Source organism: Kryptolebias marmoratus, linkage group LG14, assembly GCF_001649575.2.
Source record: "Kryptolebias marmoratus isolate JLee-2015 linkage group LG14, ASM164957v2, whole genome shotgun sequence".
Classification (NCBI taxonomy): Eukaryota; Metazoa; Chordata; class Actinopteri; order Cyprinodontiformes; family Rivulidae; genus Kryptolebias; species Kryptolebias marmoratus.
Genome location: NC_051443.1, coordinates 19,190,122 through 19,212,323, shown reverse-complemented (window position 1 = coordinate 19,212,323; position 22,202 = coordinate 19,190,122). Strand labels below are relative to the sequence as shown.

Genomic DNA, 22,202 nt, shown 5'->3' with positions numbered 1-22,202 from the left:
ATCAAGACATGAGGTTATTTCTGCTGGGTGGATTTATGCAGAGGAAGGAAAACTTTCCTCTGTTCATTTTACTGATAAGTGCCACCTTAACTTGAAAAGGGAGACATTTTTTTTTTCACTGCAGGAAAAATGTGGTCAGAAATCCCCCACCTTTCAAAACTATGCGAGTCTAGCTCATTCAGTAACTTTTGAATTCATTCATTTACAGCAGCTCTAGTCAACTTAAGAGGTAGATGTGTCAGTTTGGTGTCATAGTTCATGTAATTAAAGGAAAATGGATCCCAAGAAGCTCTTAACCCTTTTAAAAGGGTTACAGTTCATAAAATATGTATGTTAAAAATGAGAAAAGGCTTAGTCTGTCCACAAATCCAAACCAACGTATATTTTCTCTCATTGTGTTGCCTTTATTCCAGACATTAAAATATACAACGGCCATCATGGCAAAAAAAAAAAAATTAATCTCTACTTCCTGTTTGTCAGCAATCTGATAAAATACCGGCATTGCATTCTTGATTCTGTCCCTCCTGTTGAGCAGCACAGTCGTCCCCCACAAACAAGTCTGATGGCTTTTTGATTTTCCCCTCCTAACGATCCTTGCCTTTGACACCCACCTTCACATAACCCCCCGCTGACGCCCACTCGGGTTTTCAACCGAGGGCCAGCGGCTGCTTTCCTTCTAGCGTCCGCCAGCACAAAGGCTTTAAATGGCCCTTGGCATGTGGCTCAATGGGGACAGGAGACCGACCCGTCCCCTCCCCAGAACACTCACAGACACATATAACCTCACAAGGAAACACAAAGACACAAAGGTCCTTTCCTGGGTGTTGTCAGCTGTGATGCGATGGTCGAGCAAGATCTAGTATCACCAAAAAACCAGAGCAGAAAGAAGTTAAAAACAGGATGAGATAGAAAGAACGGAACAAAATGTGCTGGCTGGTTTGTTCATTTCACTGAAAGCAACCAAAAACTGACCTCATTACAAAACACCAAACAAAATAAAATCTGCACATTGGACAGATTGGGTCATTAAGGTGGTAGCCTTAATAGGACCATATTTTACTTACATTTGTGTAATTTCATATAACTAATTATATATCAGCTTGGTTTTTGATGATGAAGTGGATGACTTCCTGACTAGTAGTCTAGCTCTGTTGCACTATAGAAAATCTGCCACTGAAGTTGTTAAACAGAAGTGTCACAATAAAGATGCATATGTTACAACATGTCGAGGTATATAGTTTTTTATGTTATATCTAAAATCTATAAATCACTTTCTGCAGGGTGGTCTCCGTGTAACCAGATGGCAGAAACCCCAGCTATGTTTCTGGTTAACTTAAGTACTTTTTATAAACCGACCAATCAGGAGTGAGAGGAAAATGATAAATCAACTGTGTGGCAGTCAGCAGATTACCTCTTTAAGAACGGTAAAAGTGGCAATTGAGGACTTCATGATAGTTTCACCTAATGGAAATATGTAGGTATGGAAGGTAAAGTTGATTATTTTACAACTCTTGAGTATTTATCATTAAATCAGCATCACTGATGCTCATTTTAGAGGGAGTATGTTAAAATAAAACACTTAAAACAACCATTTTAAGACACCAACTCATAATATATGAACAATAGCCTCAATAATTGATTATTATAAAAGGAAATTAAAAGGAAAAGCAGTCTAATTATTGAATAAATTGTACAACAACCACAAAAATAATTCTCAGTCTTTAGTTCCATATCTGGTAAAAAGTTTTAATTCTATTTTTTTAGTCTGCATGTACAAATATCTATAAAAAGTGAACAATATCACTCTTTGTATGTACATTTTGCAGCACAGGGTTAGTCTGGGACCAAGGGAGGGGAAAAAGGGTCGATACAAGAGTTTAATATTTACCACCAAAACATCCACTGGTATAGCTCGAGTCCAATTTCATTCAAAGTGCTCAGAGGTCACTTTTACAGCAAACATTTCCTGCATCAACAAGATGCAAACACACAGGAGGCAGGAAGAATCAAACACAATACAATCAAACCATGCAACATACACTGGTACATACTCCATTTTATATTATTATATCTATTCTGCATTATCATAAACTCTTTATGTGCCTCCTGTAAAAGGAAAGAAATTAGCATTGCAAGCAGAAACAATTGACTAAACATTGTGTTGTGTTTTTACAGAGGTATCGTAGAGGTCTGATATAAAATCGTTCCTAGAAAATGTGATTCAGCCACATGAGAAAATAGGAGAGGGCTTCTACTGTGTTTTTGTGTATTTATATGTAAATGTGTCAGTGTGGTACACGTTATCCGTTACTGTATGATATTCTTTGGAAGTAGCTGTGAAAACCTAAGACCTATAGTAAAGACAGAAGAGGAAAATCTAGCTCTAAATCAAACATTTAAACAGGACAAACACCTCCAGAGATATCTAGCAGGACTTAAATTAAAAAAAGAATTAAAAAGACAAGAGTCGCTCTGAAACAGTGACAGAAATAAATTAACAGGGAACCCTTCACACGTTTGTTGCATTAAAAATCCGTACTGGGGAAAAATAAGTTAAAAGGCGGACAATTAAACAATCATTTGATAACATCATTCCCGATTTCCATGCAGGCAGAGAGAAATTAGAACCCTTCTTCCCGAGAAATATCCATGTAAGTGTGTGTCTGCATTTCTGAAGCATTCTGCATTCACTTGTGGTTTCCCTGACAATCTAGAGTTGAGTCATCGAACAGAGGGTTCTTCACCTCCATCTCTCCGGTCTGCGAACGAAAGGCAGAGAAGAAATAATCAGTTGAGCAAAACCACGCACCAAAAATGATTCATGTGGTCCGGGTGTGAGCGAGTCGACCCACCGGGGCAAGACCGGGGCACTCGTACACCGTGAAGCCTCCTCCCACTTCCTCCTCGTCTGAGGTAACCTCGCTGTCAACAACTTTCTGTTCGGGTTTGTGACTGGAGACACACACACAAAAAAAGGTCAACTCAAGGCAACGAGGTAAAAATATCAAGAGGATGTGGTGAAAATGTGCACTTTTCTTGAAGACGTAAAAAAATAAAAACGGTAAATGGGTGTAGACAGAGGAAAAAAAATATTCTTACTTCTCCATTGAGAGCATCTGTTGCTTTTGATGTTGATAGTGATACATCTGAGCACTTTGAGCCAAAGTCTTATCGCCCATCTGGGGTAAAAACACAGAAGGAGGTGTGAACGGTGTTAGAAACTGAACCTGAGGGGAGCAGTAAAGAGTTGGACTTCTTCACGTTGCAGAGTGAGCCTGAAAAGGAAACAACACAGTGCTTACCGATGTGCCATTAGGTGTGCCAGCGGGGGCACTCGGCCCTTTGAAAGCAGGGTAATCCACCTTCTCAGCGAGACGTGATTCTTTCTGCAACCTGTAGGGGGCGACGTGAGCACGAGTCACATGTTATACCAACACCATGTCATTTAAAGTCAATCAGATGAGGCTAAAAGGAACTTTTTTTAAGTTTTCTTCCCATTTAAAAAGGTGGATCAAAATAAAAATAAATACAAAATGAGTTATTTAAACTGAACTCAAGTCTACTCTTTTTGAAATGTAATTAAATTACTTGTTTTGCTGCTTTGCTTGCAAGTCAGTTGGATTCATTTCAAAAAAGGTTCAGATAATGCACCGTCTACAGGTGAGATAAACTAAATGTTGTGTTTTTACTAGTTCTTTTTGTGGTTTTTGTGTACTAAAAGTTGGTGAGTTAGGCATTATTTAGCCTGTATCTGAATATGTACTTTAGATGTAAATAACATATTTTAATGATGTAAATAAAATGTGAGAAGAAAGAAGTTTTTTTTTTTAAATTCTACTACTTGTGTCTAAACAAAATTAAAACAAATGTATGCAGGTTTTATACATTAGTTGTGTTTACAGTAAACTAACTCCATATCCCACACACTACGATGACAACATTTACATCACGTGGACCCCATATGCTTTGAAAGTATTTTACAAACTACCCTAATTTCAATAAAAGCAAACCTGCTACATGTTGTTTTCCCCTTAATTTTTTCTCCTTGTACTTACTTGACAAAACAAACAGTAGCCAAGATGATGGCGACAGTTCCCACCACGACACACAGCGAGATCATGACTGCAGATTAAAATAAAAAGAAACAAAAAATAGAAAGTCTGTAAACAGCTAAATCATAAAATACATAAAAATAGGCCTCCTCTTGTAGGAACTTTCAAAAGGTCCTTTATTCCTTTAAAATCGCACTCACTGATAATAATGCTGTCGTTTTTGGGGTCTGGAACAACGATGGGACCAGATCGGTCATCAGCTCCAGTGATCCAGGGCTGGGGGGTCGATGTGTTAGGATGGGCAGCGCCCGGAGCTGCTGTGGTCCCACGCAGGGCTTCACCTGAGAGTCTGTTCTGGTTCTGTGATTTCTGTCTGGAAGTCTTGTCATCAGATTGGAAGGAATTGGAATCTGCAGGAAAAAGGGACACAAAAAGTAAATATTATAGCTAAAAAACAAAATATATGGATGAAGAAATGTAGGAGATTGAAAAAAAAAAAATCAGACTTTTTATTTAAAAATGCGAGAAAACTGTCTTAATCAGGACAGGGAGGGATGTGGTTTTTTAACTACACACAGTCAAAAGTCTGCTTGTTGAAAACAAATAGGCAGGCGTGTTTAAACTTTTTGATTGTGTTGCAGATCTCTTACCAGGTTGTTTTGGTCGATTTTTTGTTGTTTTTATCTGTGAAACTTGCTGTTTTTCTATGACAGAATGGAGAAAATCTATTTCCTCATCCAGGTCAGTGAAGGTCGTCATTTTGCCTAAAGATCAAAAGTCAAAACGTTAGCAATGGGAACAAATTAATAAAAACAATTGTAACTCAGTAATCAAAAAAAGATTCTAAAGACATATAATGAAAATTGTTGAATTTTTCAGCACTTAAGAACAAAACTTTGGGTGCCTGAAGTCATCAGTGGAAAAACCAAATAAAAAAATGACTAATTTTGTGTTGGGCCCTCTGGGTATAAAACATTTTACTCATTAGGCGGCTCAGGTTGGGAGTGGAAAAGTACGTCACAGAACAATTTCCCAGCATCAGGGGAAATCCAGCCTCCTCACCTTTATCTCCTCCCAGTTTTAACTTCAAAACATTCTGCACTCGTGCTTCGTCTCTTACTGTAACATCTCACCAGAAATTGGCAAATAACACTTTACACATGCTTTTCTAGTGTTTTGGGTCCTCAATCTGATTATTTTTAAACAGACATAGCCAATTTAGATTTTTTTTTCCCCATAAAAATTACCACCTTGAAGCAATAATAATTAGCAAATACTTTAAAAATGATTCTGTTGATCAAAAAACTGAAGTGAAAACTAAATAACACTTAAGCATTGAAAAGCAGCAAATCCTAATCAGTGACAAATTAGATTAAGTGATATTTTACTCGAACAATTAACTCATCATCGAACTAATTAAGGATTTCTTTTCATCTAATCTCCTCTTTTCAGACTAATCAAGTATTATTCTCCAGAAAAATAAAGACGAGTTTGAGTAGAAAGTGTGGCCACACAGTTGAGTTTGGCCCGTTTTATGACTTTAACTAAAACAGAAAATCAGACGACACGTGCATATGTTTTAGGCGTGTGTACGTGAATGTACATGTGGCTCTATTGCCTCTGAAATGTCCAACAGGGAGTGTGCCCAAGAGTGTTGTTTGTTTGAGGAACTGGTAAAAGAAAGAAAAAAAAAGGCAGACAATCCTAAAGTGTTGTTAACATCCCTTAAGGCCAGACAGCGAGCCGCATTCCTGCAGGACGGACGTGGGCTCCAGGGCGACCAGGGCCGACAGTGTGTGTGTGGCCAGGGGAAGGAGCACTGCAGGGGGGCAAGACCAATCAGCCAAACATGGCTTCACCGGGCTTCTCCTGCTACGTTCACAATAGATCCCAAAGCCCGCTGTTAATTGAGGTAATCAAAGAGTTATTTCCCTCTGTAACGTTTCCCCGCAATATATCACAAGTAAAACTATAACTGCAAAAAGCAGAACGAGTACTTCAGGATATATATAAATAAAATGAATGAAAACACCAATTATCTGACACTGCCAGAAAATGAGCTAATCAATTTAATATCCAGAGCCAGCACATAGACAAATGTACATGACATCTGTGTTAAAAGCACTGAAAAATAAAAAGTAGCAGCACCAACTCCATCTAATTTACTGACTTGTTTGTGTCCTCTTCATTATGCTACAGATTACAGTGTCACTTTCACTCCAGAAGGCCGTCCATCTGGCTGAGCTAAAGTGTATGATATGACATACCGGCACTTTCACTGGCTGCTTTGTGTTGTCTCTTTTTTTCCTTGTCTTACTCCCCTCCACTAATGGCCATTTAGTGCACTCCATAGCAGGTGTCTGTGGAGGCGGGGTGCGCCATCTGTACTTTGCAGGTGGTTGGGAGCACCAACTGTGCCTGTGTGCTGGCTAAGAAAAGTGCGGCGGTGCAGGTTGGGGCGTTAAAAAAAGAACCGGAGAGAACAGACAGAACGCGAGTTTCTCTGGAGAGAGGATTTGTACGGTTCTGTCGAGGGCCAAAGCGGGTCTAACAGTGCTGAACAAGTGTGTAGATTGTCACACACTCAGTAAGAACACACACATCTCCTTGTAGAGGAGAATTTTGTCACCATCCTGATAATGACCCATAACCTCTTGAGAGCACTGAGGGGGGGCAGCTGGGTACAACAAACAAACACTAAACATCTCAACAGGAGCTGTGGGCAGCAAACATTTGCACTGTTGTCTTTTCCCACTTAAAAACCATTCACGTTTCTTCCTTCCACAAAACACACACTTGCGTCCCACCTCTACTTCCTCAAATTTATATATACACATGTCAGAATAATGGATGGCATTTTAATTACAAATTACTTGCCTAGAATTGTGAAAATATAATATAATAGGGAGAATATGTATTACATTGTAACAAAATAGTCCATGATGTTAAATGTGCCAAAAACACAACAAAAATCCTCCATAAACTTCACAAAACACTAGCAGCATCTGCTAAATCAGTGATAGGTTATGCTCAATAAACAAGGCTTAAACAATGTTGTTTTTCTGTTCATGTTGTACCAGCTCATCCCTATCACATGTTATTAATGTCAAATATAAATCATCCACCCAAATGTTTAACAAGTTTCAAAGCATGTATAAACAAATAATACACTGCTCTTTAGACACAAAAATAACACGCATAAAACATTTATTCAATCTGATTTCACTTTTTTTTTTTATTTGCAACTAAAAGGTTATAAGATGTACTTCTGAAGAAAGCTCATGGCTCTCTGTGTTTTATTGATCAGTAAATCACTGTGCTCAGCTGCCACCTGCTGGTTAAATCAATAAATGGAGAAAAAGGACAACAAAACAGATATTTTCCAGTATTTTAAAATGAAATGAATGTTAGTTGGTGTAAAATCAAATAAAAATGATTAGAGTATTAAAATAAATACAGTGTTTGAATGAAAATCCTACTAAAATAACTGAATCAGCAACCTATATTTACCTTATAAAGTGGTCTGGTTTTAGTAAGAGGGAGTGGCGCTCAGTTAAATTGTCACTTGTTAATGAAATTCCCATCTTGGTTGGATGATGTACTTCATATTTGTGGCGCTGAGTCAGAGTCCCACCTGCTCCATAAAGTTAGTCAGGGCCGAGTGCACAGCTTTGAATGAAGACATGAAACCTGAGCAGCAAACAGACCCACCTGCCTTTCACCCATTGTTTCAGAAAATAAACTACATCTACCTACATTACCACAAACATATATCTAAACAAAAGATGTCAATGAACCACTCAGTATGTCCAGCTCTATAAAGAGATTGTGGAAAAATATACTGGCAAAATCAACAAAATAAAATTAAAAAATCTACATTTTAGATCAAATTAGAATATTGAGTTGGAGTTCAAGATGATAAAAAACAATACTCTGCTATACAACTGATTTTATTATTCAATTTTTATTATTAAAATAAATAAAAATATAAATTTGTGATATTTGTTGCCTGAATGCTCTAATTTATGATAAAAACTGAAAGAACCTCTGGCTTCAGTTTCACATGAAACTCGAACATTACACCGTCATTTAACTGCTACGATCAATAAAGTAAAAGTGTAACTGATAAAAGTCTGACAGGTCCTGCAAATTAATTTAAAAATACAGAACAACAGAAATTATAAATGATATCAAATTATAAACATAAATCATTCAAAAATAGGAGCATCTCACATATTGATTTTGTTCATTTCAAGCAGTTTAAGGCACCGTTTGTCATTTATTCCCTCTTTGAAAGGATGTAAACTATGGCTCAGTAAATGTTAGTAAAAATAAAATTATTTAGTGGATCTTTTTAACCATCGTGTTGCCGAACCGCTGCAGGGTATTTGCTAAGTTGAGTGTTACAATCACCAAGTGACTGAACAAAAGAGGGCGAATAAAACCAACATCCCATTTAGTTTTATGTAAAGATGCCAGAGATAAAGCCTGAGAGGCCATTTAAAGAAACTATGTAAAACATCTGAAACCCAGTGAGAGAACGTCCTGCCTTGAACACATATCGACTGCGTATAAAGAATGCACACTCTGTCTGTTTGGGCTTCCCGTCGAAGCTCTGCGGCATATTGTGTGTTTACAAATGGCAGTGAACGCCTCCATGTCAAATACAGGCAGGTCACACTTAACATGGAAGCTCTACCTGTTCCCCGACTGACTGTGCAAACTCAGCCACCACCAGGAGAATATCTCAAATATATATAACTCATTTCTTAAACAAAACCAGAGATTTTCCTGTCAGTGCTTAAGATTCTTGTGACATTACAGGCAAATGAACTACTGGGAACAAATCAGCAAGCAGTCAAATGTGCAAATTACCAACTCTATGGGTTGTAAATGCACCTAAAGTACAGCTGAAGAGATCAGTAAATTCAATTTACTTATAGTCGTTTAATCCCCTCCTGTCTTTGCAGATGAAATCTGAAGGACGCTTTAATATTAGACACCATTTAACACAATCATTATATTTATTCATTTTTGGGGAGGAAATTTATTAATTAATTAATTTACTTATTTATTGTGTGTGTGTTTGTAGCAATAGCTAAACATCTCATGAACCAGTGAACAGATTTTAATGAAACTCAAAGTAATCGCAGGATGTATGCATTTACAACTTAATAACTTCTGGAGTCAAATTCAAGATGGTCACCAAAGCTGGTCAACCTCAACCTACACAAAAATATCTATACCTCAGTTAGATTAACAGACATTGAGCTAAAACCGTATGTGGTGGTAGCTGACAGTCATTCACAACACATACTCCAAGCTCTAACAGGTCATGGAAGGTCTTGTGAGATATTGCATGACTTTGTGCAAAACGTTATTTTCAAGGTTTGACCAAAATGGCTACAACTGTAAGATAATCTTTGTCTAAAACTCTAGGATGAAAAGCGATGGGCGATATGCATTCCGTCAAGGAATGACAGTCATTTAATTTCTAATGTTTTGAACCAGAGTTACAGAAATAAAACTGACAAAATAAAAAGGAAATTAAATTTTAGCGTTGCAGGCCATCTCACAATTCAGGTCATACTATTTTGGAAAAAATAGTTCTAAATCAAGTCTAAACTAGTTTTTGCAGTACTTTTTGAAAAATGCTCTAAAACTTCAGTGGTTTATAAGCAGATGGGATCATGAATGTGAATGATGGCTCTGAGGGGGGTAAAGGTTTTACAGCTGCAGCTACTGTAGCTTTAAGCTGTTTCCAGGATTTTTTAATCAAATGAAGGGAAACAAAGACGAGGAAGCAGTGAGACCAGCTTCAGTTCTGGGTTGTGTTGTATGAACATGATGACAGCAGCATCCTGCACAGCGCTTTCATCTTAGTTTTTGTTGCGCTCTATCACACAATAAACACAATCAAGTAGCTTGTTGATTGTGTAGTAGCTCAGTTGTTCGGTCCTGTGAACACAGTAAGGGTTACATTGGCTCTAAAGTGGCACAGACTGACGTTGTTGCCTCTGACGGTAAATATTCTGTACGTTTCTAAATAACTGGAGGGAAGCGTCACAATTTCATCTACTCAGATTAACATTTTGTGCATCTTTGTGTGGCGAGTGTGAAAATAGGAGTCACTCTCTCGCGTGGATCAGTGTGTTCCGTGGTCTCTAGTGGGTTTATGTAACCACTCAATGCAGCTTAAATGCCTGCACGATGTAACAGAACGCCACACGAGGACACGGCATCATCATAACACCGAAATACTACAACTGACTAACAGGAGTTTACTGTTAAACCCTCTCTCTTTTTGTATGATGATACCTTCATCTCCTGTACATCCAGACACTCATTTTCTTCTCAAGTTTAGTTCTCTCTCTGGTGCTTTTGCCAATTATATGAGCCGACTTTGAGCCGAATCCTCTACTGCTGCAAACCCATCCAATCTACTAATCCTGCAGAGATTTACCATGCGCCCACCAGTTGTTATGAATATGCAGTTTGAAGCATGCACATTTTCATACAGCTGCATTTTATTTTCTCTCTTCAGTGCCTTATGTATGCTGCCAGCAGTGCAAGGCTGTGGAAATCAGACAAAAAAAAAAAAAAAAGATTTATTTTCACAACTTGTCTCTTTTATTGAGTGATATTAGATTCATGGATGGAGATGAAGGGCAAAAGAGAGAGAGAAAAAAAAAACAATGCCATCTCAGTGATTAAAGCTGCCAGTGCGTGGGCGACGCACGGTGGGGTGTGTTGCAAACACAGCAGGGCCAGAGCTGGATTAAAAAAAGAATAAGCTCAGACTGCTCTAAAAAGAGAGCGTGAGATCCACAAGGGGGGTGAAGAGACAAATCTACAACTGGAGCGATGCAATAAAAACAAAACAAAATACTGATTTTAAAAAAAAAAATAATCAAGATATTCAATATCAGCTGCACTTATGAGCTCAAATTTACAAAAACAAATCAATAAACGTATAAAAACCCCTTCAAAATACCTAAAATAGTACAGAAAGGTTGTGGTTTAATGTTGGATTGCTTGTATTTTAATCAGAGATCAATGGTTTGAGTCTTAAACTGGACAAGTGTCCCTGTGTAAAACACTGAACCCAACATGACCCTCAGAATACTGTGACTGAGGAGGAAAATGACAAATATAGAGAGTAAATTTAGAATAATAAAAATAAACCCATAAGTGTTTAAATATATAAATAGAAAATACTTATTGAACTGCTTTCTAGGACCTAATCTTGTGAGAAAAGGTGCAATTTAAACTCAGTTCTTTTACTTTTTCATTACTAAAAACTACATGAATACATAAATGTTTATGTACTTCTGCTCAATCTAGTTTTTGGACACTAACAGTACATGAATGATACACGTGCACACAAAATGCATTAGTAAACTAAAGTGCATATCTCACAACTTCTTAAAGATATTAAATTAAACCTGAAATGATGAAAAAAATAATAATAAAAGAGGCTGATTTGAACACAAGACAAAACTGTTTATTTAATCTAAATAGTATGAAAGTGACCTTTTTTTATGTTTAGTTGTGGCGCAAACAGTTTTTGTTTTGTATCCAAATCTATTGGTGGCTAAAAATGGGAATCAGGCTTGTGTACGAAGAAATAAACAATTTTGTCTAAAGAAATTCTAATCAGTTCTAACTTCAAACAAAATCATATTTGTGTATTATCAGATGAACTGCAAAATTTAATTTAATCCAAGATAAATACATCAAATCAAAAGGTTAACAGCACAGCAGGGTGTTCGTGCTGGCATAAAAGACATGAGGTGACACGTATAAGGACAGAGGAGAAAATGTAATTTTCATTTGACTGGAGCATTGCGTTTTACAGAAACACACATTTAATTAAATCCATCCAGAGATCCAAATTAAATTTACATCACAGTGCATTTAGACCACAGGTTTATCTGAATTTCTTAGCTTTTTGATGTCCAAAGATTATTTTACTTTGGTATTATACATTTTGTACTGTAATAAAAATGACAAATCATGTTTTGAAGTTGTGGCATCATCAAATGTGACTCATGCTGGGAAAATACGTCTGAATGAACACAGGCTGCAGTGAGAAACAAACAACATGAAAATATTGATTTCTGTGTAAAAACGAGTCAACAAAAACAACATCTAGTGATTCCAGTAACTAAAATAGCATATAAAATTCCTAATCTTTCTTAAATCACAGTTTTCTAACAGGTATGTCTTCAGAAATAATTCTTTAAATTTCCTTTAAATTGAACAGTTTTCTCTGCCAGCTGCTGTTGTGCTGGGAAATCCCTACGTATAATGTTTGGCATCATTGTGAAAATGGGGGAATTCCCTTTTTAATTATGTGGCTGGAATTCACAGTGACATCCCTCCAGACCAATAAAAAAAATCAAGATTTTAAACCTGCACTCTTGTAAACAGAACTAGCTTGTTGACAGGGGACAAATCGCCAAATTTCAACAAACAACAAATCATTCTGAAGCTTTTGAGTTGGACTATTTGAAAATAATAACTCAGTATTGAAAAACTGATCAATGTGACTCATTTTGCAAGCGTGGGTCACAAATGTTTCACGTATTTATATATACATGGCAAACAATTTAGCCTAAGTTTTCAGATAAGCCTCAGGTAATTTTAAAGTACTGTTTAAGATGCTTGTCTCAAAGGCATCTTCGAAATAATGAGTTAGGGGTCAAATATTAGACTTTAGAAGGTGTTAGACGTAAGCAGCAGGATCTCAGATTGAATTAAGATGTAAAATTAAATGTTAAACCTATGTTAAAACAGGCCTAGGTTTGTCCAACTTGGTTATTTCAGGCAGTGAGGCTGCAAAAGCTCTTCTTTGGTGCTCCACACAGAACAAACAGAGTTGGCTGAGTGTCGCTCCTCTTTCTGCTCACATACAAGTTGCAGAATAAACAAAGTGACAACAGTGCTGCTGTTAAGGGCAGTGCTGTACGTCACAGATGATCGTGGTGCAGAATGAAAAGCATATCAGATCCAGCTTAAATGTTGTTCTGTGAAAAAGGGCTCCAGACTCTAATCCTGTTCCCTTTTCTTGGAGGCCGTTTCAGCCAAAGATCACAAAGATCACAGTTTATTTAGGACAACACAAAAAGGGACTCGCAGAGTTTGTGAACATGGTAGGCCTGGCTGCCACGACCCAGAGCTGTGCAACATTACAACATGAGCAATTTTTCCCACGATATGAGAGAGAGCTATTACACTTCTACATTTCTGCAGCAAATTCACAAAGAAGTTGTTTACTCCTGCTGCTTCAAGGACAAAACCACTGCATATTCAGCTTCGGAGAAAATCTCAAACTTTAAAACATCACAAGTGTCTGAGCACTTCATACAGCAAAGCAATACCAAAAGGTTTACACACAGTCAGCAGATATGGATAAACATATATGTTCTCTAATGTCAGGGAGAGGTCTGCTTCAGAGAGCGAGGGGCAGATGTGTAATCTGAGACATTTGCTTTGGCTTCCGTTTCTGTCAAAACGGTTGGTGACAGAAAGTAATGAGTGTAACAACTTTGGTAGACTGTGAACGATTTCATAATTGTTTTACTTAAAAAGGCAAATAACCCGGCCTAATCAGAAAAGCTAACATGCGGGCAAACAAACACCTTGAACATCCTGTATTATTACTCCATTTCTGTTCCCACACACAAAAAAGGAAAATCTAAAACTTTTACATTCAACTGGTTTCTAACCAGTTTGGTTATCTTCACATCTATGAGTTTTTCATGTGGGAAGTGACAGTGGTGAAACTTACTGCACACAGATGAACGCAGATAATCATGCTCCATGTACAAACAAAAACCGATGCACAAACCCAACTGTGTGCTTAGCTATAATTAAGAATGTGTGAGGCTGGCAACAGGGAGAACAAACAGCAAACAGAGGACGGCAGGAGCAGTTCTTCTCTAGAACACTGAGACCTCAAGCACTTCAGTTTGAAAGAAATATGTGAATCAATATCTGAGATATACTGTAGCTGCCAGCAACAAATGTGGGGGACAAGCTTTTTAAACTTCAATAAATCTAGTTTCCGGTTTAGCAAATAATGAATAAGTTAATGCTAGATCATCTGAAGGGATGGGTCAGGTCAGGCCTCCCACAATGGATTGTTTCTAGAGATGATTTAAAAAAAATAAATAAATAAGAGTAAAAGCCAAAACAAGTGACAGAATATAAAATAAATCCTACGGCACATCAGGACATCTGGTCTTTGCTAAGTCAGAGCAGGACTGAGAACAAATTATGCAACTCAGGGACTCAGAAATTAGTCCTTGGAAGAAGAGAAAAATGACTTTACTAGCCATCTGCTGCTGCTGGTGCCAGGTTGTGCGATCAGCAGAAGCGTCGCCAGTAAGAAACGGGAGTTGAACGTTTTCGCGCAGCCCGCTAAAACACCCACACTCTCGGACCAACACATGCATACAACAAGCATGGGCCGTTTGGTGTTGCCACCTGTGCCCCTTCAAGCTGTTTTTACAAACGCAACGGAACAAATGTCACCCAGTTTCTCCTCGTGTGTGCATGCGTCTGTGGATGTGGGAGAAAGATTTAGGAGAGGGAGGAAACTGGTTGGCATGAAGGGTCTTCCACTCCCATTGTGTACATTTCCTGACTCGCAGATAGACAGGAAGTAGGCCAAACACTCCGAATCAAGTGGAAACATTAAAGAGCTCCGTTTAGTGTCCTTCACTTGATATAACAATGTTTCCACTTGAACAGTGTGCGAGAGCTTTAGCAGTTAGGTACAAGCTTTCTGTGTTTCTGTGCTCCTAATTATCCACCACACCTAATTCTCATATTACAAAAAACAAATAGGTGATTTTTTTTTTAACTAGCACATGAGGTACTAAAATAAATAAATACTCACATCTTGTGTAACCAAGAGTTATCATATATATATTATGATCAAAGATATTGTTACGCAATTCATAAAATTGTGAATTTAACCATTTTAGATATGATTGTTGCTCTTTATTACTTGTTCTAAAGTATATTTTATAAATATTTACGGTTTTGATAGAATTAATTTGATAATGTTTATCACAGAGTTCGCCATGTTAGAAATAATCCTGGGTCAGACGATAGGTTTTGTTGTAGAGACCTGAACCTTTTTTGTCACTCTAAATATATCTCCTCAATCCCTACATTAAGTTGTGGGGTACCTCAAGAGCCTGTTTTTGGCCCACTTCTATTTTTTGTTTGTATCCATGCTGCGTCTTGTTCAGTTCTTTCCATTATCCAAATTCGGTGCTCCCAGCACCCTAATCCAACGGATCTAATCGTTTGTCTCTGATGTTTCCTCGAACTCAACAGCAAATCTGAGATTATGTTTAGTCATTCAAATTTAATTTGTTCCGTTTATGTAAATCTCATGTTTGTATTGAATGGTATTACACAGGCTACAAGAAATCTCATGGTATATTTGATGCTAACCACTGTTCAGCATTTCTTTCAAACACTAATGCTTGCTTTATCTGTTCTTGTGTTATGCTCAGGTGTCACTCCTGCTGTATGAGTTTAAAAAAAAAATCCAATGTGAGGTTCATTAATATGACAAAGGCATAAATACATTTGTGGTTGCACTTTATACTCACTTTCTGATAAGATTTGTTTTAACTCACATTCTTACCTTATTTCTGTTTGCAAAACACTTATAAGAAAGGTGCCAATTAACATGTATTTGCATGTTAAATGAGTGTTTTAGAGCTTTTGTTACTTTGTGTGATGCAGTTTTTTATTTTAACAAAGTAGCCAGGAAAATAATTTGTCTCCTTAGTATTTTGATTAGAAAACAGAATGTTTTCATAACCATACTTCACTGCATTCTGATATTTTGTCCAGACTAGTGTGATTTTAAAAAGGTAAAATAATAATAATATAATACAGTTTCAGTATATGTAACGATACTGAAACATATCAAAAACACCAAGTATTTCAGCCATTTAACAAAATAACTGCAATCGTTTAATAAGATAAGCTGGAAGTTACAGGAGCAAAGAATTAGGCCTACGTGACAAATATTTACACATCTTGTGCAGCCCGGATGAATTCCTTGATCCTTAACTTTGTGCAGTCGAACCAGCTGAGACACACCGATAAATTAAACTAAACGTTTCCGTGTCAACTTTATTCTCACAAAGATAATTGCTCAGTCAACAAAATGGAAAATGCAGTCAGTTCGGGCTTTTGCTTTCTTTAGTTTTGGGACTTTCTGACTTTTTTTTTTTTTGAGAAACCAACCGAAACAACTTCTGGAAACTGGATACAAGTGCGGGATAGGCGCTTGTTTCCCACCACAATCTGATGCAACGAGCTCCTTCATGTTCAGGCTCGGTGGAAAGTAGTGCGTGACTTTGCACCTGTTAAAGCACACATGAGAAAGCTTGTAGACAGAAAAAAAAAAAAAACCCACACCGGAGTGGATAGAAAGGCAGAGGCAGGAAACACAATGACGACTGTAAAGTAAAAATGAAAAGGAAGTAAATTTTTTAACAAAAGATTTCTTTCTAGCGTAATGGAATGTGAGCTTGCGAGAAAATGAGGAGAAACTAGATTCCTGTTTTATCGCTCACTGTTTATTTTTTTTTAATGTTCCAGTAACTTCTGACTCATTACACAGTGGACAATAAATATGTCGTTATCAACAGAATGAAGCAGATCAGACTACTTGACAGCAAACAAGCAGGATCTATACAACAATGGGCAAAAAAACAACAAGGGAAACAAAAGCTCAAACTCTGTTGGATGTTCTTTTTTCATAGTCATCATGTTTGTTTGAATCTGACAGGAACAGTAATCATATTTAGAAAATAGTTTGTGTTACTGTTTGTTCTGCTTTTTTTTGTCTGATTCAGTTTTTGAGTGCTGCAAAATGTATATTAGATAGAAAAGTGTAACCCACAGTTTAATTAGACATGGTTTTAACCTTACTATACAAAGCACTGCTGGGTGAAAAACTCCAGTCCTGATTCGAACACGGCTGTCTCCCTTTATTTTTCTCAAAATGAGGTAAACCAGTTGCCCACATTCTCGGTAAGGATGTGGCACGCAAACTGGTGCACTGAAATCTGCTGACACAGAAACAAAGCGTTTTTTCGTTGCAAGATGGTATCGATACAAAACCTCTGGTTTGATTAAAACGACTCTCTCATTTCCTGGAACGGCCTAGTTGCTGACGGTACAATTTCAAATTAAAACGCCAATATCTGAAGAAGAATAGGAAAAATCCTTTCCATTTAAAAACCACAAACACAAGCACGCAAATCAATGTAATTCACAAAAGGCTTCCGGTTTTGGCTTTTATGTAATTTAAGTACCAAAATGGGAAACCACTGTTATAATCTTTAAATCGATGGAGGGAAATGCTGGTTATGTCAAACCAAAGACCACAAATACTGCATAATAGAGCTATTTTGAAACTAGAATGAGGAACCTGGTGTCTCTTTCTAAAATACCTTCTGAAAAGGCAGAATCTGCACACAATAGATTAGTGTTGGGCGATATAACGATACATATCGTGGGGACGATAGAAAAGTGTCTATCGTGATATATTTTCTTCTATCGTCTCTATAGTTTCTGTCGTTTCTATCATAATTGTATCAATGATTCATGTAAATATTTCATAACATAGGCTACGACGAATGTATTAGTGTTGTCACTTTGCATACATTCAGTTTATATAAGTGATAAATAAGAAGAAAAAATAACTATTTTGCGAAGAACCTCCGTTTTGGGACATGACGCTGCTTTACGGCAGCGGCTTTCTGTGCGGCCCGGCGGCACACCATAAGTACTGAAAGATGGAGACGCATGAAGTATCAAACTCGGGGTCGCAACAAGTAGAGAAAGCTAGCACGCAGCCCAAGAAGAAAGAGTTTTACCAAAACGAGGGGGGACGTCTGTGATTTGGTTCAAGAAGTCCGACACGGAGCAGAAAAAGGTAATATGCTAACTCTGCTAATGCTAACTCTGCTATGAGACTGTTTTATCATCTGACGCCAACACAACAAACCTCTTCTATCACTTAAAGAAGAACCACGAAAAAGAATATTTAACAATCCAAAAAGTGCAAGGTCAAACAAGTTGTAAAAGAGCAGGGGAAAGTTGCGAAAAGTGAAACTATAGCCGGCCGAAGATAACGGAGTCTGTTGTCATTTGATACTGTTACGTCGTAACAGGCACATATATATTGCTGCACTAAAATGCAGCGGATCTCATTTGTGAAAGTTCAGTTAAATGTCACTTAGAAATAAAGCTTGAAAAAGGTAAGAAATTATATTATTTTTTTCATATTTTTCAGAGAATAACTGACAACGTACGTAACTGGTGTATATTGTGATATATATCGTTATCGTGATATAAAATTATCCATATCGTGATATAGAATTTTTTCCATATCGCCCAGCACTACAATGGATTACGAAAAATTAAGTTAAAAAACAGGAGGTATCCAAGTGAACGTGTACATAATTATGTATATAATTAAAAATGAACATTTGTGTAGTTTTAAGTTGCAAAAAGCCCTTTTTTAGCTTCACATCGTCAGTCTCTCTGGACTGTTTTGGACAGAAATCCTTCGAGGCTCCAGACCCATTTTTAGCTGATGTTTCCTGAAGTTCTTTAGGGGCGATTTTAATACAAACAGGTCTGGATTAACAGAGCAGTTCACAAAATCTTCAACGTGACTCTAAAGAAAAAGACACTTGTTTATTTTTAAAGCTTATGGAAAAATCATGCATTTAGCTGCATTTAAAAAGTAAGTTATTCAAAAAGTCCAAAATGGTTTTCATGCCCCCTGGCAGCAAGTGTGCGTCATCCAACCTGACCTTTCCCTCCACTACAACACAAATAACTTTTGCTGCAGACTATTAAAGGTGACTAAAACACACAAAGGCCAGCGGTGTGTGTGTGTGTGAGAAGGGGAAGCCAGAGTGCGACAATGAAGAACCGAGTCATTATTAAAGCTTAATCCTGACAGAGGAAAAGGCCACGGGGCAGAGGGCTCACTGAGTAATAATCCCAGCAAATGAGAAACGTGGCAGCACAACAACAAACAAACTGTGTGAAGACGCTTTTCAAAACGAGCTGCTAAAATTAAAGCATCGAAAACATGCAGATGAAATAGATTTTTTTTTTAATGAAAGTTAGTCACAATCTCGGCTGCAGCATACAACAAACCCTGCACGTTTAATTAATGAGTGGCTTGGCTGGCACGGTTGGCACAGTTTGTGAAATCAATTGCTTAAATGGAGATTCTGGATAACTTCCATGGTGAGAACTCGGTGTTCAGTGAGAGCTTGCTGGCATATTTACGCATGGTGATAAGTTTGTTTTTCCTGAATTAACCACCTAATTATTTTTACACAGTGCATCTAAAATCCCTCTGAACTCTTACTATCTCTTATACTGAATGTGGGTGTGCTCTATAAACACCTGCTCTATATTAAAGTGTGTTTTACCAAGGAAGTATTGTGAGGTTGATCCTATGGGACTGCAGTAGCATCCCTTTGGAGCTGCATGTATAAAATTATGTATCTCACACTGGATTAGGAGAATTTTAGAAGTGATTTTAACACAACCACACACGAACAATAGCCGACATGACACCCTGCCACACGCTTCTATGAACAAGTTGTGTTCGACCGTAACAGCTGCCATGTTGAAAACAAACCAAAGCCTCTTGGCTGCTGACAAGTGCCGACATATTCTGCTCTGAACGTGCGCACAGAGACGAATCGTTTTCACGAAGCCCTGTAATCTCACAGTCTTTGTCTGCAAGTCCCCAGACATGCTGGAAGATGATTGGATGGAAGTCGGAAGGTTTTCCTGTACATGCGTTTGTGATTTTTCTCATTAATCAGCTTAAAGCCATAATAGCTGTCAAAATATGCAATTTTTCAATGATTTTTTAAGTTAATTTTTTTGTACATGTGTATCATCTATGATACAAAAATTACCACTAAATTTATCATCATAAATCATTGTTATTCTTTACCAAAAGTCTAACGCATAATTTGTAATGAATGAGCAAAATCAGCAGAGTTGTGTTTTGTTGCCAACAATTACAAGCTGTTTGTTTCATGATAAAGTTTTAAACAAAGATTATAAGTCATAGCTCATAGTATGTTTTGGAATGGCTCTCAGCACCAGATTCGTTTTTGAGCTCAATAGTCATAAAACTGCCCGAGCTATCGCCATTTTGGTGTTTGCTAAGGTTGCTTAGCTGTAGCGGCCATCTTGTATTGATGTGGCTCCAACAGGTAATCAGTTGTAGATGTACAGTGATTGCTTTCTGAGTTTCATTCGGCGATTCATGAGATATTTCGCTCAAACACGGTCACCTCAAGCCTATTTTAATATTGCGAATAACTTCCTTTGAGTCACTTTTCTTGTTTTAAAAGTGAGAAATCGTTTCGCTTTCAATCACCAACTAAGACTTTCAGGGAAAACCGTCACATCACCAACACATCTGTGGTGAAAGAGTTGCGACACGTAGAGACATCAGATATGACAAGTTACTTCAAATTTGCCCTATGTGGAATAATAAAAATTTTTAAAAAATCAGTATCACTGCCTTTTTCTTTCATTTTTGGTGCACTTCAGCGAAATGGAACCACGCTTCGTTTTACATTCACGGTTTTCTGAGCTGAGAGATTCAACTGAGCGATCACTGCAACTGGATGTGTGGCTGTCAGAAAGAAATATATATATTCATGAGCATAAATTCACACAAACCTGCGTGTCACTAAATGTTCAGCGCAAATGCCAAGGATATGTGTGTGTGTGTGTGTGTGTGTGTGTGTGTGTGTGTGTGTGAGATAAAGGCTAAAGATTAAATGTGACAAGCCAGCTGTTGGTTCTCTCATGATTTTTACTTTTTTTTTTTATAAAAGACAAGATTATCTCCTTTACATTTAATAATGAAATGAAATCATCACAAAGATTGGGAATAAATCCCCATAAACTATTCAGCTGTATAAATAATTTGGCATGTCTATAAGGTTTATCTAATTACAATTATAGTTGTAAACATGCACAAAAACTCAGCTAATTTCCAAGTTTTCTCATATTTGTTAAGATTCATTACCTTGCATTTAATGCTTAGATTAAACAAGCAGCATTTATTTCTAAACTAGACTGTTGTCTCTATTTCATATGGCTTTTTTAAGAAGATTAATCTAGTTATAGATTACACCTGATCCTTAGCATTTAGGTCAGATGTGTGTAACATAAACAGAAGCTCACAAGGAAACAGATTAAGTGGATTGATAAAGAAGGATTTTTTTTTTTTTTTTAACCAAACTTAGATGCACTTGTTGTCCAAAACAGAGATTTAAACTCGGGATAAGTCAGCAGTGTGGTAAGCAAGAAAACTGACACAATGAGCGATAAAAACACAAAAAATGAAAACATTAAAACCGCTGAAAAGGCCTGCTTAAAGAAAGCTTAATGTCACGAGCTCCTTTACCCACTAACGGTAAACTACGACGAGATTCACAAGTTTTAAATCCTTTTTTGTTGTTATTTTTGTTTTTAAACGCGCTAACGATTTTGAGGGCGACTTAGCCCGCTCGGCTGGATTGTCCCGTGTTTGTGAGTTTACCTGGGAGACTAGCGGTGACACGGACGGCGCACAGAAGCACGGCGGCGAGCAGCAGCAGCACCGAGGCCCGCCGCTGGTGTCCGCACCGCGGACCGGAGAGCGGCAGCATCCTGGGCTCTTCTCGTTGAGGGGAGAGCCGAAGACGAGGGCGGTTGTTGTTGTCATTCCCCCATCACTTTAGTGTTTTAGTATTTCTTTTTTTGTTGTTGTTGTTGTTTTGTTTTGTAGAATGAGGCAGCCCTATATACAAACACCTGCAAGCGGAGCACCGGTTTGCCCGTCGGCTCACTGCGCAGAGTAAATCCGTGACAGAGCTAAAGATAGTGGCGCTCGAGGAGGAGGAGGAGGGGGGTGGGGGGTGTTTCATATGCTGCCTTCAGGGCTTCCTCGGAAAACTCATCAACGTACAGGAAAATAAATTAACCCGTTTGTTTTTATTGCCCCAATTATACAGACACTTAAAGGTGTCTGTTTAGTGCTTCTTTTCGTTCATTTTAAACCTCGAAACT

General features: G+C 37.6%; 1 protein-coding gene across 1 annotated transcript; it reads right to left on the bottom strand.

The window, feature by feature from the left end:
* Positions 1-1,720: 1,720 nt before the first annotated feature.
* On the bottom strand, positions 1,721-22,016 carry npdc1a (neural proliferation, differentiation and control, 1a). The gene is made up of 8 exons (XM_017410494.3): positions 21,694-22,016; positions 4,703-4,816; positions 4,253-4,462; positions 4,056-4,122; positions 3,303-3,393; positions 3,100-3,179; positions 2,853-2,952; positions 1,721-2,759 (listed from the first exon to the last, which is right to left on the bottom strand). Exons 1-8 carry the CDS (start codon positions 21,800-21,802, stop codon positions 2,688-2,690), a joined length of 843 nt encoding a protein of 280 aa, XP_017265983.1. The 5' UTR covers positions 21,803-22,016; the 3' UTR covers positions 1,721-2,687.
* Positions 22,017-22,202: the final 186 nt, after the last annotated feature.